Source organism: Danio rerio, chromosome 14 (assembly GCF_049306965.1).
Source record: "Danio rerio strain Tuebingen ecotype United States chromosome 14, GRCz12tu, whole genome shotgun sequence".
Classification (NCBI taxonomy): domain Eukaryota; kingdom Metazoa; phylum Chordata; class Actinopteri; order Cypriniformes; family Danionidae; genus Danio; species Danio rerio.
Genome location: NC_133189.1, coordinates 2,727,501 through 2,747,669, shown reverse-complemented (window position 1 = coordinate 2,747,669; position 20,169 = coordinate 2,727,501). Strand labels below are relative to the sequence as shown.

At 36.7% G+C, this 20,169-nt stretch overlaps 4 protein-coding genes across 4 annotated transcripts in view; all 4 read left to right on the top strand.

Annotated features, from left to right (window-relative positions):
- Window positions 1-20,169, top strand: part of pcdh2aa1 (protocadherin 2 alpha a 1) — a 202,037-nt gene that overhangs the window by 88,153 nt on the left and 93,715 nt on the right.
- pcdh2aa3 (protocadherin 2 alpha a 3) overlaps window positions 1-20,169 on the top strand; it is a 192,430-nt gene that overhangs the window by 78,546 nt on the left and 93,715 nt on the right.
- Window positions 1-20,169, top strand: part of pcdh2aa15 (protocadherin 2 alpha a 15) — a 147,926-nt gene that overhangs the window by 34,042 nt on the left and 93,715 nt on the right. Inside the window, 1 exon segment of the mRNA NM_001009586.2 lies at window positions 5,328-5,339. Coding sequence (NP_001009586.2) covers window positions 5,328-5,339 — 12 coding nt within the window.
- The window catches only part of LOC141377658 (protocadherin alpha-3-like), a 3,082-nt gene continuing 2,097 nt past the window's right edge, over window positions 19,185-20,169 (top strand). Inside the window, exon 1 of the mRNA XM_073922458.1 lies at window positions 19,185-20,169. This exon is cut by the window's right edge and continues 1,672 nt beyond it. Within this exon, the coding sequence (XP_073778559.1) occupies window positions 19,460-20,169 (710 nt within the window). The 5' untranslated portion in view covers window positions 19,185-19,459.

The following is a 20,169-nucleotide window of genomic DNA, read 5'->3' as shown; positions in this document are numbered from 1 at the left end:
CAATGTGTTTTGGGTCATTATCAATGCACAGTCACTTTAATTGAGCATGAGCAGCGACAAAAATAGACCCAGCGCCGAAACTATCGCAGCACTGCTGCTTCAGCACCACTCATGCTGCTTCTGCTTGCAGTATGAAAGCTCTAATCTCTTAACATGAATGCCGAAACAGTTTTTCAGTTTATGACAATCTGCATTTTTATACTGCTATTATTATTAAATGTGTTATTTATTATATGCATATTCATATTTGTCTGAATAAAAATAAGTTTAGATTTTTCCACCTGTCGAGTTTTGGGGTCCCACTTTATATTAGGTGTCCTTAACTACTATGTACTTACATAAAAAAATAAATACAATGTACTTAATGTGTTTATAATGTATTTGAGAGCACTTGTGGTGCTTTTGAGTTGGGATAGAGGTTGGGTTATGGACAGGTTTGGTGGCATGGATAGGTTTAAGGGTGGGTTCAGGTGTAAGGGATGATCAACAGTGTATTTACAAACGTAAATACAAAAGTTAATTACAGATGTAATTACATACATGTATTTAATCAAGAATAAGTACACAGTAAATACATGTATTTACACAATAAGTACATTGTAACAAACTATTTAATCCTGTGTAAGTACATATTAGTTAAGGCCACTTAATATAAAGTGGGACCGGTTTTGGAGACGTCTGCATTAGCATACAGGCTTGTTCTTTATCCTCGCGCTGCAGATGCTCTGTTTAACTGTTTTCTCGCTAGTGAAGCGTTCAGTTTTTACACTTAAAACGTCCACCATGTAAACAGCAAATGCACCACGGCGTGACAAAACTGACTCTTAAAAGGAATGTGACATAACAAAACATAAAAACACACCCATAACTCATTGGGAGATTAAGCACAACCCTGTTAGACCATGCACCAGGGTGCAGAGCATATTTTTCCATCCTTAAAATAGCAAAATTGGATTCGGACATGCCTTTAATTTTTTGTGCATCATGCGCTTTAGACTTTGCGTCTTGATTGTTATAATAGAGCCCTTAGATGGATTTTTTTTAACAATATATACATTGTATTTAGTGTATTTAGTGGTGTTCAAATGCATGATGCCTAAATATTTTTACCCTAATAGTACAAACAATGCTTACTAATTAATCTGTGCAAGTTAATCCAATAAAATAATTGTTTTGGTCATCTTTAATCAAATGACTGCTCAATTTGACCATTTACTTTTGTATTTACAGTGGCGATTCTTCTCAATTGATGTCAGTTTGACGACTTCAGCCACAATATTCTTAACCGTTCTCATTGTTAGTTGCAACCCAAGCTCATTCTGAAAACGTAGCCCCGCGGACGTTTCTGGAGACTGCGATTTTCGCGGCTTTTCGCGCGAGAACGGCGCTGGCGCGAACGGCGCGCGCTCCCGGGAGGCGCCCGAGACGTGAAAAAACGCGCACAGCTGCCTCTCGCGGATCCACGAAAACAAAAACCGTTCGAATACATACCTGCCGGGACGTAAATCGCAGTCCGCAGAAACGTCCGCGGGGCTACATTTTCACAATGAGCCCGGGTTGGTTAGTTTGCTATGAGGGAATGATACGCAAAAAGAAAACAATGCTATATCTGTCTTCTTGCTGATACTTATTTTAGGCATCATCAAAAAGACCGAAAACCATTTCATTCATTCTGTCAGTCTAATAATGAGCACTGACAGGTCATGTGTAGAGTGCCTGAGCTGTCATTAGGGAAAACACAACTTAACTGTGACCTTCCAGCTAATACAATCACTCTGTCGCACACAATGATTGTCAATATTATAACTTCGACTTTAAAATTGTGTCAGAACCATGACCAGATTATGCATCTCAGGTGTTTTTTGAGGTTAATCTGGTCCAGCACGCTTGCCGTAGACGCGGCGGTGTTGTTGATGTGTGCTGTTGGATTAGGCCTGTCAGCACAACCAGGGAGACGATGATCCAACTACAAGCTTCCTAATGGGATTACAGAGGAAAGTCATCAGCTTTACACAGGTCTGAAGAGCAAAAGAAATTTACCCAGCGTGCTAAAGACCTGTCATTCACTCATACACACACACATACATATACACACAATGCTAAAGTCCAATGGGAGCCACTGACAACTGTAACAGTTCCTCCATTCACTTTCTCCCACTAGCTAATTTGGTTCTCACACTGTGTATCTTGTTTCGCTCTCACTCGCTCTCTCCACCTTTTAATCCCTGTTTAATTTCCCCTTATCTTCCTCCCTCACTAACCCCATTCTTTCAAGCTGCTGTTTTTTTCTCCTCCCTCCTACTTTTGACAGTGGTCTGCTCTCTCTTTCCCTTCTCCTTTAGCTGTTCTGCTCCATTTTTAGCACGCTGCTAATTGTGCATTTCACTGCCTCTCTCCCTCTCTTTCTGGCACTGGATGTTCCTTTGTTTTTATATCTACATTAAAACTCTAAGAAGAACAGGGATTCATATTTATAAAGGATTAGTGTTGTCAGAAATATCTGTAAATATTAATACTGAAATATTTAAAATGGTACAATCTTGCTTTTAGGTTAGTATCGGTATTGGCTCAGCTTTCTGTTCCCAACGGGTAGGCCTGCCACCATATCTCTTTGTTGTTGTATGATGTATTGCACCCAAATATATTGCGATAAACAATATTATTGTCATTTTAAAACTATTTAATGCCACTTTTTTAATGCTAGAATGACAATATAATATCATCACAATGCAAGTACACTTCCTGTGTTGGCGTGGGTTTCCTCCGGTTGCTCCGGTTTCCCCCACAGTCCAAAGACATGCGCTGTAGGTGAATTGAATAAGCTAAATTGGCGGTAGTGTATGTGTGTGAAAAAAGTGTGCATGGGTGATTCCTAGTGTTGGGTTGCAGTTGGAATGGTATCCGCTGTGTAAAATATATGCTGGATAAGTTGGCGGTTCATTCCGTTGTGGCGACCCCTGATTAATAAAGGGACTAAGCCGAAAAGAAAATGAACGAACATCGTGATAATTTGTTTGGCAATATCACCCAGTCCTAGTGACAACAACACTAAAGGATTTGCTTTTTGATTTGCTGTTGATGTCTGGTCAGCTCTGGGCTGAATTTAGGAAAAAGCAGTGAGAAAATGCACAAGATGCACTGCTGGAATTAAATATGCACACTGTAAAAAATATCTGTTCATTAACATTTGCCATATTTCATGATTCACAGGTGTTACGTATTTATTTATGGTGATGAACTGCATTATGGGATATTGATATCTGCTCTGTCGACTTCTGATGTTGAAAAAATTCAGCCCTGCGGCTTAACAAAGTGACTTTTATTCACATTATATATTGTATAAAAAAATAATACACACTGTAAAAATATATTAGTTCATTAACAAGCTTTTGTATTGTGTGGTTCATACAGTTGAAGTCAGAATTAATAGCCCATCTTTGATTTTTTTTTCTTCTCTTTTTTAAATATTTCCCAATGATGTTTAACAGAGCAAGGAAATGTTCACAGTATGTCTGATAATATTTTTTCTTCTGGAGAAAGTCTTGTTTGTTTTATTTTGGTTAGAATAAAAGCAGTTTTTAATTTTTAAAGAACCATTTTAAGGTCAATAATATTAACCCCTTCAAGCTTAATTTTATTTTCCCATAGTCTACAGAACAAACCATCATTATTCAATAACTTGCCTAATTACCCTAACCTGCCTAGTTAACCTAATTACTTAGTTCAGCCTTTAAATGTCACTTTAAGCTGTACAGAAGTGTCTTGAAAAATATCTAGTCAAATATTAATCACTGTCATCATGACAAAGAGAAAATAAATCAGTTATTAAACTTTAGTTATTAGCCAGGTTTTTTTTCTGGAGGAGATTTTCCTAGTTCCCTGGATTCCCTTGTATTGATGGCGAGCCTCCCACGTTGACCTGGTAAATTGTGAAGTACACATATTTCAGTTTATCCTCATTTCACCGGATAAAGTAAGAATTTGTCAAAAAGTTAATTCCTTTATTGGACTGCGATTTTGAATACAGCTGTACGGACTGATTTTCTTGAAGGGAAAAAACAGAACTTCTAACGTTATCTGAATTGAACTGATTTCACCAATTTCAGAGTGAACAACGACACTGATTTATTTGTGTTATTTTATGGTTTCTTTTGTTTTCACTTGAATTCATTATTGTGATTTATTGTGATTTTATGATAATTTTAAAGTGGGTGCACCCTGGGGATTGTGTATAAATAGTTATGTTACTGATGTAAGTATTGTTTAGTAAGAAAAATACGAAAAGGAAATAAATCATACAATCTAAAGTAAAATTACTTTTGTATTTAAAACATTCAGTTTGTGTTTGGTTATTGCTCAGTTTCACCCCCACCTCCTTTTACTTACCTTGTAGTCTTCTGGTTTTATTGTCTGGTCCAATAATAAATAAATAAATAGTACACATGTTACATTTAGAATTTTTTTCTCTCCGTTAAACAGAAATTGGGGAAAAAATAAACAAGTGGTCTAAGAATTCAGGGGGGCTAATAACTCTGACTTCAACTGTATACATATATAATTTGCATTTATTTATGGTTATGATGCATAATGCATTGCATTATGGGATGCTGATCTTTGATGTTGAAAATTCAACCCTGCAGCTTAACAAAGTGACTTTTATTTACACTTTAGTAGTTTACATACACTATAAAAAATCTCTAACAAGTTTTATATTTTGTGTTTTTCGATTTCCTTTTTTTTAATGGTCATGACTCGTGAATTGCATTATGGGACTTTTTATCTCTGCTGTCGACTTTTGATGTTTAACAAAGTGATTTTTTATTGACATTACAGCCTCCTGAGCCTACCAGTAGGCACAGAAGGCCCCTATACTCAGCTGATAACCACTAATAATGGTCATTTAATCGAGTGATGACATTCGGCTGGATTATCTGGCCTACGGAATAATCTCAATCAATATAATTGTTTTTTTTTTTTTTCCAAATTGAGTCATCTGGTGAAATAATTATATTCGAATCACTATAAATATAGCAGAAAAACAACATATCACAATGTCAGATATTTTCAATATCATGCAGCCCTACTGAGCACTGTGTGTGCTGTGTGTATTATTAACCCATACTTAGTGAAATATGTATTGTTTATTTTCCTTTGTTTGTTTGTTTTCAGCGGTATACAGTAGGTCTCCTTTTGGAAAGCTCTATCTGTCTCTCAGCATAGCTGGGTCTTGATCTCAATTGTGTTAACAAAAGTAAAATACTAACCATCTCCTCCTTTGTCTCTTTTTGTGTTTACCACGCTCCTCCCTGCGTTTGCTGAACTCCCAGAGCACGCTCAAGGTAAGACCATTTTTACATATGGGATAGAAGATGGAAAGTGTTTTTAAAAAGTTTCTCCCAAAACACTTTACACGAATCGGATTCTGAAGCTCTTGATAATGCATGAGACCAAGTGAAACACTTAAGCTTTAATGAGGAGAGTGAAATATGATGTTCAGCCTGTGATGGTTATATATTCAGCTGGTTTATTATAGTACTTTAGGAACACTGGCTTCTGTTTCGCTCCACTTCAAATGTCCCGTACGCGTTCTTGCTGATGTCATTCTGCAGTATCCCAATACTCACCCCTGCATCTATCCATCCTCTCGCATGCACATTAACATTTACACAGTGACTCACACACAAAACACGCACCACAGGGGATGTACATGAATTATATTTTTCTCAGTGTGAATAATTAGGTCGCAGGCATAGGGAATAGGTGGATTATGTTTTCATAGCAGTTTTGCAGGTTAATGGATTAGAGCGAGAATAGGGGTCACATATGTTTCTCGCGACAGCAGGACACTAGATTACTACAATGCAAGCCTATATGCCTATATCTACAGCCTATATGCTATAGCTCGGCCACAATGTTATGAATGTGGATATGAATTATCGGGAAGTCCTTAAGATATGTTATTTTTTGTTTATATACACATTTAATGCCTTTTATTTTTGCCAAACACTGCACAATTATACAATACTTTAGTCTGTATATTAGTTGTTTTAATAAAGAAAATAATAATAATTAATTAAAAGGAAAACCAACAAGACAGAAGGTCATGTAAGTGTTTGTGATTGCATAACTACTGCACTCGCCGGCCACTTTATTAGGTACACATTACAAGAACTGGGTTACCTTCAGAACTGCCTTAATCCTTCATGTCAGAGATTCAACTTGGTACTGGAAATATTCCTTCGAGATTTTGCTCCGTATTGACATGATAGCATGCAGATATCTGCAGATTTGTCGGCTGCACATTCATGTTATGAATTTCTCGTTCCTCCTCATCCCAAAATAGCTCTATTGGATTGAGATCTGGTGACGTTGGAGGCCATTTGAGTACAGGGAACTCATTGTCATGTTCAAGAAACCAGTCTGAGATGATTTGTGCTTTATGACATGGTGCGTTATCCTGCTGGAAGTAGTCATCAGAAAATGGAGACACTGTGGTCATAAAGGGATGGACATGGTCAGCAGCAATACTCAGGTAGGCTGTGGTGTTGACACGATCCTCAACTGGTACTAATAAGCCTACAGTGTGCCAAGAAAATCTCCCTCACACCATTACACCACCACCACCAGCCTGAATTGTTGATACAAGGCAGGATGGATGCATGCTTTCATGTTCTTGACACCAAATTCTGACCAGGCTATCCCAATGTGTCAGCAGAAATGGAGACTCATCAGAGCAGGCAACGTTTCTCCAATCTTCTATTGTCCAGTTTTGGTGAGCCTGTGTGAATTGTAGCCTCAGTTTCCTGTTCTTAGATTACAGGACGTGTTGTGTGTTCAGAGATGCTCTTCTACAGAGCTCGGTTGTAACGAGTGCTTATTTGAGTTACTGTTGCCTTTCTATCAGCTGGAACCAGTCTGGCCATTCTCCTCTGACCTCTGGCATCAACAAGGCATTTGCGCCCACAGAACTGCCACTCCCTGGATATTTCCTCTTTTTCAGACCATTCTCTGTACACCTTAGAGATGATTGTGCGTGAAACTCCCAGGAGATCAGCAGTTTCTGAAATACTCAGACCAGCCCGTCTGGCACCAACAACCATGCCACGTTAAAAGTCACTTGAATCCCCCTTCTTCCCCATTCTGATTGCTCAGTTTGAACTGCAGCAGTTCGTCTCGACCATGTCTCCATGCATTGAGTTGCTACCATGCCATTGACTGATTAGAAATCTGTGTAACCAGCAGTTAGACAGGTGTACCTAATAAAGTGGCCGGCGAGTGTAAAATCATTTGTAAAAATCATTCCTAAATAGCTCATTTTAATAACAATTTGTATGAAAACAATAATATGCATATGCAGATATATATAACATGACGTAAAAAGATGTACCATTAAATAAAGCAGTATATTGCAGCACACCAAATATATATATAAGCTAGATTAGAAAGCCTAGATTGTTTATGGTTAGTGTGTGTGTGTGGGGTGTGTGTGTGTGTGTGTGTGTGTGTGTGTGTGTGTGTGTGTGTGTGTGTGTCTTTATCACATCTCTATGGTTTTGCTGAGCAGATTCTTTCCTCTCCTTAACATTATGCCTGATTCGTTTTCATTTCCGCTAGCATGGAGTGTGAGGGGGAGCTTTGTGTATGAGTGTGTGAGTAAGTGTGTGTGAGAGAGAGATCCTTGATTTCTTTGTTTCACTGCTGACTCAAAATTGAAAATCTCCACCTGGTGGCTGAATAGTGTAATGTTTTATTGTGTGTGTCCTTGTGTATAATTTAGTTTTCAGGGTGCTTATAAATGTGTGTGTGTGTGTGTGTGGATGCACCTGGTTTTGTGCTCAAAATGCTTCCACCAGTTTACACTTTAACATCATTTGTCAATAAGTGGTTCATCACTCTATTTCAATATGTGTTAGTGTGTCAGAATTGATCTGGTTGAACAGTTGATGACCTATTTACTGCAGCTTGTGTGTTTGTGTTTGTGTGTGTGTGCATGTGTGTGATTTATGCGTCATCTGTCCTTGTGAAACACCCTCTCCCCATTGCTCGCTTTCTCTGAGGGTGTGGCTCGTATATCTGTGAACAAAACCAGCATAAATGTAAATCAATACTCTCACCTCATTGGACAGTGGTTCTCCTGAGAGTCTGACGGACATAAATCTGCATCAATCAACACATGCAATAGCACGGCAACACCTCGGCCAATAGAGTAGCCAGCAGCATCAAACAGAGGTGCTAAACCAATCAGGTAATGACTTGCCGGTTGCAGTGCTTGTCAGCAGCCAATCAGATCGCTCGGTCAGTGTGACTCTCTCAGCAGAGGCTTTCATCACAATCTGCTTTAACCTTATTACTTAAAAAAAGCCTATTTATGGGATTGAAATGGACTTTATTATGTTGCACTGGTAATCTCTTTTGGCACAAAAACACATTTATTTACTCCATCCTATTTTTTATTTTGTTTTTGTTCCCTATTTGTACAGTTTAATGCATGCAAATGAATATATTTCAGATATTTTTGCTGTGTAAATCGGTGTGTTCATTGATGTGACAAAAAGTAGTTTGCTTAGTAGTATACATGCATGTAACCTGAAATACATTAAGTAGTTTGCTTGGTAGTATACATAAATATATTTGAAAATATCCCCTAAGTAGTTTACAATATCTACAAAGTAGTTTACTTAGTAGTATGCACTTGCATATAATTTTAAATGCATGAAGTAGTTTGCTTATAGTAAATGCATATAGTTTAAAATATATTAAATGGTTTGCCTAGTAGTATGGATGATGCATATAATATAAATACATTGTTGTAGTTTGCTTAGTAGTATACACACATATAATATACACGTTTGCTTAGAAGTATGCACACATATAATTTAAATTGCATTAAATAATGTGCTTAGTAGTATACACAAAATAATAAAAAATATCTTCTAAGTAGTTTACAATATCAACAATGTAGTTTGCTTAGTAGTATACGCTTGCATATTTTTTTAAATATATAAAGTAGTTTGTGTAGTAGTATATACACATCATTAAAAAACATTTAATTTGCTTATTAGTAGACATGCATATAATGTAAAATACATGAAGTAGTTCGCTTAGTAGTACACACACAAAAATTAAAATGTATTTAGTAGTTTGCTTAGTAGTTTACATGATGCATACAGTTTAAAATATATTCAATAGTTTGCTTAGTAGTATGCATGATGCATATAATTTAAAATATATTAAATAGTTTGCTTAGTAGTATGCATGATGCGTATAATTTAAAATATATTAAATAGTTTGCTTAGTAGTATGCATGATGCATATAATTTAAGATATATTAAATATATTGCTTAGTAGTATGTGTGATGCATATAATATAAAATATATTAAATAGTTTGCTTAGTAGTATGTGTGATGCATATAATATAAAATATATTAAATAGTTTGCTTAGTAGTATGCATGATGCATATAATATAAAATATATTAAATAGTTCGCTTAGTAGTATGTGTGATGCATATAATATAAAATATATTAAATAGTTTGCTTAGTAGTATGCATGATGCGTATAATATAATGTACATACACTTGCATACATTTAAAATGCATTTAGTAGTTTGCTTAGTAGTATGCATGCATATATTTTAAAATACATTATGTAGTGTTCTTAGTAGTATACAATTATAATTTAAAATACATGAAGTAGTTTGCTACTATAATAGTACACACACACACACACACACACACACACACACATATATATATATATATATATATATATATATATATATATATATATATATATATATATATATATATATATATATATATAWTTTAGTTTACATTAAGTAGTTTGCTTAGTAGTACTCCCGCACATAATTTAAAACACATTAAGTAGATTGCTCAGTAGTATGCATACAATTTAAAATGCATTAAGTAGTGTTCTTAGCAGTATATACGCATATAATTTAAAACAAATTTTGCTGAACAGCTATTACGGTTTTACATATTTTTATTCTCTGATTCCCTCTTTAGATCATTTACTGTGGGATTTAGGCAGTCTTGATATGTCTAATTAAATATGAATCAGCCCTGAGGTGTATGAGACCCTTATTTCTGTCTTGCTGTAAAACAATGTTGTTGTCATACCGTGAGGTTTGACATAAAATGGGATTTTCATTTGTATCATTTGACCCTTTTTTTCTCCCAGAATGCTTTGGGATTTTAAGAGGAGAACATATTAGAGATTATTGAATTTTGATGCAGCTGTCAGATGAATATTTGAGTGTAGTTTCATATGAGTTCATCTATAAAATGTAGTTTCCGGCCTTCCATAAATCACAGCAGCGCAGTTTAGGCAGTGTGCATGTACAGTGCTGTGTGTGTCTGGCCTGATTATTGTCTGTTTGACTGGCAGACACACACTGCCTTGTCCTATTTCCGTCAGAGCAACCGTGCAAAACAGCTATAGCACAGATTTAGAAATAAATGATTGAACTGTATTTGGATTAAAATTCACTCAGAGATTCGCCTTTCTCAAGATGTCCGTCACGCTTGTGCTTGTGTGTGTGTGTGTTAGGTGGCATCTGCTCAGTTAATATTAACACATGGCAGCGATCACTTTCTTTTGATTAAAAATGCATCAAAACAGAGAAATAAATCTGAAACTTATTTCATCACAGAAATGAACGAAGCAAATTAATTGGAAAATAGCGAACGTACAGCAATGGGTTGCTAGACATTGTGACATATTAAAGAATTTAGATGTTTGTTAATGTTTAAATAACTTTTAATCCTGATTTATTTACTTTGTCTGCTTATTACTCGTGCAGAAGACAGCCAGAACTGGAGTGTTTCTTCCTCATGGTGGATTTTGTCAGTGAAATTATGAGGAAGCAGTTGCATCTCTTTCTAAGACCCTGTGGTTTAGTTGCATTTGTTGTGTCTAGATTTTCCGGAAAGATTAGATCCTCTTAAAGTCAGTCCCTTAATCAGAAGGAGAGCGTCAAATTGCAGCAGTTTCTTTGACTAAGTATAGCAAGTGGGCAGAGGAAGCACTTTATACTCAAGAACTAGTTATATATATATATATTTATATATATATATATATATATATATATATATATATATATATATATATATATATATATATATATATATATATATACATATTTATATATGTTTAGTTTAAATAGCTATACATACGTCGTTGTTGTGACCTCATGATTTATGGGTGTTTATTTACGCTTTTGATTTGCCTTATAGCAGAGGTGTTTAAAGTTGGTCCTGGAGGGCCGGTGTCCTGATGATCTGAACTCCACCTTGCTTCAACACACCTGCCTGGAAGTTTCTAGTATGTAAGAGCTTGATTAGCTTGTACAGGTGGGTTTGATTAGGGTTGGAGCTAAACTCTCCAGGACCGAGTGTGGACACCCCTGCCTCATGGGATTTTGGTCCTCTCTGTTGTCAGTTGAACTGTGCTGTTTATCACAATTACTTTCGTTAAGGATATTCATTCATTTTCCTTCGGCTTAGCCCCTTTATTCATCTGGGGTCCCCACAGTGGAATGAACCGCCTACTATTCCAGCATGTTTTACACAGCGGATGCTGTTCCAGCTGCAACCAAGTACTGGGAATCACCCATACACTCTCATTCACACACATACTGTACACTAAGGCCAATTTAGTTCATTCAGTTCCCCTATAGCTCTTAAGCTGCGGTCATATTAGAGTTTGAGCATGCGATATTCTGTCGTGCGGCGCGGGATTAAACAAGATGATTAGACATAGCGAGCGATTGCTCTATGTTTTAAATTTCTGTCCAGAGATGTCATGTTTTGATCCTCAATTGGTCTCACGCTGTCAAGTGATGTGATTTCACAGGTCAGAGTTCACCAAGCTTGAACTTTGCACCGAAGCAACCTGCGAAACTTGACGCATGACCCTGCGTTTCCAGTCTGGAGCATTCACGTGCGTTTGAACGGAAGTATATGGGGAGAAAAATCAAGTGTGACCGCAAAACATAGTTTATTGATTTGGCATTTCCCAAATCTGTCGTTCCAATAAACATTCGCAACATTTAGAACATTCTAACATTTAAACTTAGGGGAGGAGGTTGAAATCAGGGGCCGTGCGAATTACTTCCATAAAGAGGTTGAAATCAGGGGCCGAGCGATTTACTTCCATACAGAGGTTGAAATTAGGGGCCAAGCGATTTACTTCCATAAAGAGGTTGAAATCAGGGGCCAAGCGATTTACTTCCATAAAGAGGTTGAAATCAGGGGCCGTGCGAATTACTTCCATACAGAGGTTGAAATTGGGGTCGTGCGAAATACTTCCATAAAGATGTTGAAATCAGGGGCTGTACGATTTACTTCCATAAAGATGTTGAAATCTGGGGCTGTATGATTTACTTTTAGAGTGAGGTTGAAATCAGGGGCTGTACGATTTACTTCTTTAAAGAGGTTTAAATTGGGGGGCACGCAATTAGACCTGGATAGCTTAACTTTTGGATTTCAGGTGAAAAGTCGAAATCTGTTGGAGACGTCTAACAGATTAATAGGCACCAAAAAAGTCCACAGGAGGGGGGGTGATCACCAAAGCCTTTTTCGATGAGTTATTTTCACAATTCTTCATGGCATAGCAGTCAAAATAGGACAAACAAGCTCATGTATAGGACAAAATCTGGACCTTTGTCAGAACCACCTGTCTGTTAATGCATCGATTTAAAATAAAACTAGAGTTTCTTTTTATATTAATTAAATAAACATAATGTTAATGTAATAATGTTAATTGTTGTGTGGGAAGAAGAAGACAGGGTCGGCGATATCCGGCAAGCAATATCTTTTTATATTTCAAATGCATTACACTCACAGGCTGTGTATGTGTGTGTGTGTGTGTGTGTGTGTGTGTGTGTGTGTGTGTGTGTGTGTGTGTGTGTGTGTGTGTGTGTGTGTGTGCGCTCTCTCTTCTCCCGACTGCTCCTCCCATTCTCTTTAAGAAGGAAGTCTCTCCGGCCCAATCACTAGAAAGACAGGTGTTATTTATCATTTCTGATTGACCTGCTGATTAGCCGCCGGGCTCCGTGCATGCTCTTCCCCCTTATTGGGTGTTCGATCAGGCTCACCTCTCCACAGTTAATATTTATAAAATATATTTAAAAAATAAAAGCTGTGGAGCTACAGCATTCCTGCATAATGTTGCAGAATTATCTCTTCGGACCAAGACATTGCATTTGGATCATATATTGCAAAGGCAAGCATTGTGTTGCTGAAGATTATTAACTATTGAATAATATATAAATGCCGAGAGCCCTGGTTAATTGTTATCCCTCGCTGGCCACACTGGCACATCGCGAACGTCAAAGCGAGTAAGGCATTAGAGTAATGTACTGCTAATGTAATGTGTTTTTACATCACAAATCTCAGGTGTTGCAGTGCCGTAATCTGCTGAATGTTTAATGCGCTGCAGGGTGTGTTAGCAGTGTTTCTGGCCCACAGCAGAAGTGTGTTTGTGGGGGAGGTGATAGAAGTCAGCAGGACCGTGTCTCAGTGCTGATGAAGCAACACACACTCCGACCTCCTCTCTAGTATGTGTGTGCGTGTGTGTGAGACTGATTATAATTTCCTCACCTGTTCCGTCATATTAATGGCTCCCTTTTAATTTTAATATTCATGAGATTGTAATGATGTATCGCTCGTTTGATCAATCGTCCTCAATTTCATCCCTCTTGGCTTGTTCCAGAACGGGGTCTCAGGGAAAAAGCCCCTCCTGCTGTAATGCGGTTTCCGAGGCAACAGGCAGAGCGGGTTCTTCTGCTGCCTGACAGCCTCACCCCTCCCCCTTTCTCCTCTCCTTGTTTCTGAAGCTCATTTAATATATATGTATATGTGTGTGCGTATAGTATATCCACGTTATTTTGCAATGCGGAAGAACTGTTTTCTGTGCATGTGTGAGATTTGAGATGGTGTAATGTTAAATTGCAGTTTATGGTAAAGCCATTTGGACTATTACATATCATGTGGATTATAACTGTTTATAATAATTACAATCATACATTTAAATAATGTGATTAATAATAATGACTAAAATACCAACGTGCTTTATTGAGGTAGATTAAAGTGAATGACACTGGCATTCTCACACATTCAGGTCACTATACTGACCACACCCACTCTCACATTTACACTAACATAGATAACCTACATGCACTTATTTTTTAAAGACACTATTTCTCAGATAAATGAGCACATCAAGCTCATTCTTTGTGTTTTTAACTCATCAGATTTTCACATTTTGACATATATAAAGGTAAACAATCCCCCCTCTCTGTCCCTTCTCTCTCTCTTTCTCACACACACATGCTCACACACACTTCTAGCCAGAGCCCCACCCTTGATGATAGCACACATACTATCCTACCACTCCATCTGGTGTCCATAATGCTTCCACACATCCCCAGGCATGTTCTCCTGACATTTCTGTCATGTGAATGTACATATGCATAAAAAGGTTAAATTTAACCTCTAGCTAATGGATATGACATGGTTTAAAATCAGAGTTATTCAATCTAATATTTTTTTAGTAATTTATTTAAACTCACATTAATATTGAGATTGTGTGAAATGAATTTAAACATGTCTGAAAGCATGACACCCGTTTTAGTATTTAAATAAAAAAGCATAATTAAGTACACCCCCCTTTAAATATTTATTTGATGCATTTTTCAGTGAACATTCATTTTGCTTCGGCTTAGCAATTCATCTGGGGTCGCCACAGCGGAAAGAACCACCAACTTATCCAGCATATGTTTTAAACTGTGCATGCCCTTCCAACTGCAGCCCAGTACTGGGAAACATCCATACAGACTCATCACACTACACTACATACACTACGGCCAATTTAGTTTATTCTATTCCCCTATAGCGCATGTGTTTAGACTGTGGGGGAATCCAGCACATGCGAACAGGGAGAACTACACACAGAAGTGCCAGCTGGCCCAGCTGGTACTCGAACCGGCGATCTTCTTGCTGTATAGTGACAACTAATTACCGACACACTATTAGTGAACATTATTATTAAATTTATTTATTTATTTTAGGTGCACAGTTAAAACTGTAATCACCTAACATTTTAAGAAGAAGAAAAATAATACATATACATTTAAATTAGGGCGGCGCAGTGGCGCAGAAGGTAGTGCTGTCGCCTCACAGCAAGAAGGTTGCTGGTTCGAGCCTCAGCTAGGTCAGTTGGCATTTCTGTGTGGAGTGTGCATGTTCTCCCTGCATTCGCGTGGGTTTCCTCCGGGTTCTCCAGTTTCCCCCACAGTCCAAAGATATGCGGTACAGGTGAATTGGGTAGGCTAAACTGTCCGTAGTGTATGAGTGTGAATGAATGTGTATGATTGTTTCCCAGAGGTGGGTTGCAGCTGGAAGGGCATCCGCTGCATAAAAACATATGTTGGAATAGTTGGTGGTTCATTCCGCTGTGGCGACCCCAGTTTAATAAAGGAACTAAGCTAAAAAGAAAATGAATGAAAATGAATGAATTAATTTAAATGTCCAAAAATTTAACCAAATTTAATATTTTGAATGTTCTCCTTAGTGTTTTTTTCTGGTTTAACCGACTCATTTTTCTAACATGATGGGTTGTATTTGGTTAAATAGGTTTCAGTTTTGGCTTTAATATTAATACATTTAATATAAAATCAATAAACCAGACTGGCACAAATAACTCATTGCATAACTTCCCAAAGAAAGTATTAGTTTAAGCAGGACTGGTGATTGTCTTTTCTTTTTCTTTTACTTTTTTTTCAGATAAATCCAGATTAGATTGACATGTTATTAATATGTAACATGTGAAAAGTGTTTTGGATTTATCATGAGGAAATAGTCCTTGTAAGTCTTTAACGGACATAATGTGATTTATTGAATTAGTGGGTGCCTTTTATTTCTTTCTTTTTTTCCTATTTGTTTGGTGCAAGTATTAAAATTGAAAAGAGAAAAACATTTGATTGTTATCCATATCCGTTATAAAGGGTGTATCCGTTTGTTGTTGGCGCTGTATTCATATTTTATAATACATTGTAGTGCTTAATGCTTTCAGTCTTGCATTTTTGAGCAGCAAATGTTTAATGCTCTCTTATTGAACAGTGAGAATCAATCCTTCTTGTGCTAATGAAACAGGATTCCTGTTCACCAGTACACCTGCTCCTTGTTGCTTAAACCGTGTTTGAGCAATAAACAAACCTTTACTGTAATAAATAAGTACTGTTGTTTGCTTTATTACATTGTCTTCTACGAAGACTTGCTATTTCACTGCGGCCTAGTTTGATATTTTTGTTACCAATGCAGGAGATTATGATTATTAATATTTGAAATCGTTTTGAGGGAATAGAAATAGGACATAGGAGGCTGCCAGCAGAAGCTAATCCCTGGATTACACAGAATTTGCAAGTAAACTCCATCTCCATTTATCTCTCTCTCTCTTTTTCTCTAACACATATCTTCAGGAAATATGCAGTTAAATATGTACCACTGATGCTTTATGATCATCAGCATAGATAGCAGATCCGGGGTTTGTTTTATCCATCTCTTTTAAATGCAAATTTGCTTCTGAATTGGTTTATTTATATGGAGTAGCAAACTACGGAGCAAATTCCTCTAATAATGTGAGATGCATGTCAGTTTTTGCATGAGAGAGATTAAAAAAGTCAGTAGAAGTAAAAGTGAAGAAGTAAAAAGAAGAGGAAATAAGATGTGGATAGTCTCCTTTTTTTTCTTTTTTAGCTTATAAAAATACACATGCTGTGGTTTGGTTCTTAGCTGAACTTAATGCAGAGTTTAGAGTTTCATTGCAAATTCAGAGAAAACAGAAAATCGATTTAACATGATATAATTAAATGCAATGAAATTATTTTTTTTTTCCAAGTCAAGCTTTTATTCTTTTAAATATAAGTGCAGATTAATGGAGATGAAAATACAATTTTTAAACAATAGTTTTAATAGCTAGTTTATAATAGCTAAATGTTTTTGTCTTCGCCATGATGACAGTACATTATATATTTCTAATAAATTTGCAAGATAGTATACCACTGGAAAGGCATCGGCTGCGTAAACACGTGCTGGATAAGTTGGTGGTTCATTCCGCTGTGGTGACCCCGGATTAATAAAGGGACTAAGCTGAAAAGAAAATGAATGAATGAATGAATGAATGAATGAATGAATGAATAGCATACCAATAAAAGTGCAATTTAAAGGCTTAACCAGTCACTAATCAAGGTCAGTTAGTTTGGATAAGAGTGGTGTGTTCTGTAGACAATCAAGAAACAAAAATATTTTAAGGGCGTTTATAATATTGGCCAAAAAAAATTATATATATATATATATATATATATATATATATATATATATATATATATATATATATATATATATATATATATACACACACACAGTTGAAGTCAGAATTATTAGCCCCCTTTAAATTTTTTTTCTTCTTTTTTAAATATTTTCCAGATGATTTTTAACAGAGCAAGGACATTTTCACAGTATGTCTGATAATATTTTTTCTTTTGGAAAATGTCTTATTTGTTTTATTTTGGCTAGAATAAAATCAGTTTTTAATTTTTTAAACACCATTTTAGGGACAAAATTATTAGCCCCTTTAAGCTATATTTTTTCTTGATAATCTACAGAACATTTTATTATTATTATTATTATTATTAATTTTTTTGAGTGTTTTATCAGAGCCAAACTAAAGGAAATGGGACACCATTCAGAAAAAAATAAATGAATAAAATTAATTAATTAATTAAAACCATAGGAAGTACTTTGAAAATCTCCTTGCTCTGTTAAACAGCACATACACTGAAAAAAATTATTCAGAGATGACTCCTTGGATTTACTCAATTTTTTTACGTTAAGGGGATGTAAACAATTTATTTGTGTTGAATTTAATCAAACAAATTAAGTTGAACATTATTAAACTTAATTTGTTTGTTTAAATTTAACACAAGTAAATTGTTTGCAACAGTTCTGCATGCAACACTTTTTTTCAGTGTAGATTTTATTGCTTCTATTGCATTTTAACTACATATTTTCTTGATTTTCTTTGAATATGCTTTATTTGAATCCAGAGCGAGGCAGTGGCACAGTAGGTAGTGCTGTCGCCTCACAGCAAGAAGGTCGCTGGGTCGCTGGTTCGAACCTTGGTTCAGTTGGCATTTCTGTGTGGAGTTTGCATGTTCTCCCTGCCTTCGCGTGGGTTTCCTCCGGGTGCTCCGGTTTCCCCCACAGTCCAAAGACATGCGGATCAGGTGAATTGGGTAGGCTAAATTGTCCATAGTGTATGAGTGTGTGTGTGAATGTGTGTGTGGATGTTTCCCAGAGATGGGTTGCGGCTGGAAGGGCATCCGCTGTGTAAAAACTTGCTGGATAAGTTGGCGGTTCATTCTGCTGTGGCGACCCCGGAATAATAAAGGGACTAAGCCGACAAGAAAATTAATGAATGAATGAATCCAGATTTGATGACATGTTATGTTATCAATATGTAACGTGAAAAGTGTTCACCCAAAATATGCAATCGTGTTTTATTGACAATTTGTGTGTGTGTGTGTGTGTGTGTGTGTGTGTGTGTGTGTTAGTGTCTTCGAGTCCCATTTGTCCCCATGAGGAACACGACTCATAAATCACATTAAAATAAGTATTTTGAAAATATACACATGTATGGGAAGTTTCAATTAAAAAAAAGTGTTTGTGTGTTTATTTATCATGAGGAAACGGTCATTGTAAGTCTTTAACGAACCTAATAAAAAAAGGTGATTTATTTAATTAGTTGGTGCCTTTTATTTATTTCTTTTTTTTCTATTTATTTAGTGCAAGTATTAAAATTGGAAAGAGAAAAACACTTGATTTTGCCTTGGTAACATAAAAATGATCATTCTGTCTCAGCAGAATTTGAGTAAATTAAATATATTCCCCAAATTAATACTAAAGTAGAATAAATCAGTGTAGATTCTTCTCAATGCGTCTCAGAGAATCATTCACTGCAGTTCCTGTGAAGGCCACTGTGTGTCACTCTTGTTCCACCAGCTGTGTTTAAAAGGCGTGTTTTCCTCCTCATCATCATGACCAGCCCCCCTTTCTCTCTCTCCCTTTTTGCTCTCCCTGACTCTCTCTCCCTCTCCTTCATGTGTCTCTTGTATTAAACCTCTTCACTAAAGCACGTCAGGCTCAGTGAACAAAAAAACATCTAGCAAAATATGGACTATCACATTCAGAACTCATTTTGAGGATCTTTTTTTAAGGAAGCATTTATCTTCTTATATTTCTTGGATTTACTCTCAGTATGGCGTTCTCCTGTGGATAGAAAAGGTTTGGCTCTTTCCTTTTGTCTCCACGATGGATCGGTTCTCATTTGGAGTTCAGCAATAATATTCAGGATCATTGTGCACCGTAAATAAGCAAACATGCTTACATCTACACCAGGGAATGTAATCGTGTGCCTTTTATTCGCTTTGAGCGTCTATCTCTCGAAGACTGCATCCGCACAGATCTCATATAACGTGCTGGAGGAGGTGAAACCGGGAACCACGGTCGGTAATCTAGCTAAAGACATCAACCTTTCAGTAAAAGAGCTGCAATCCAGGGGATTTCGCATCGTGTCAGGCTCTAAAAAGCAGTATTTTAGTGTGAATGTAGATACTGGGGCTTTGCAGGTGAGTGAGAGGATTGATCGAGAGGAGCTTTGCGCAGACGCAGTTGCGTGCTCTGTTAATCTGGAAGCGGTGGTGAACAGTCCTCTGCAGCTCTATCGGGTAAGAATAAACATTCTAGATATTAACGACAACTCTCCAGTGTTTCCAGTAAGCTCCGTCTATCTTAATATTACTGAAATCACGGCACCAGGTGCACGCTTTCCTATAGAGAGTGCGCATGATGCTGACATCGGTACAAACTCATTAAAAACATATAAACTCAAACCCAATGATTACTTTTCATTGGATGTGCAGACACATAGTGACAAGACCGTTTCGGCTGAATTAGTTCTTCAACATGCTTTGGACAGAGAAAAAAATTCTTTCATTGATCTTTTAGTTACAGCTCTGGATGGTGGATCACCGGCTAAAACAGGCACTTTAATGATAAAAGTAAATGTTTTAGATGCAAACGATAATGC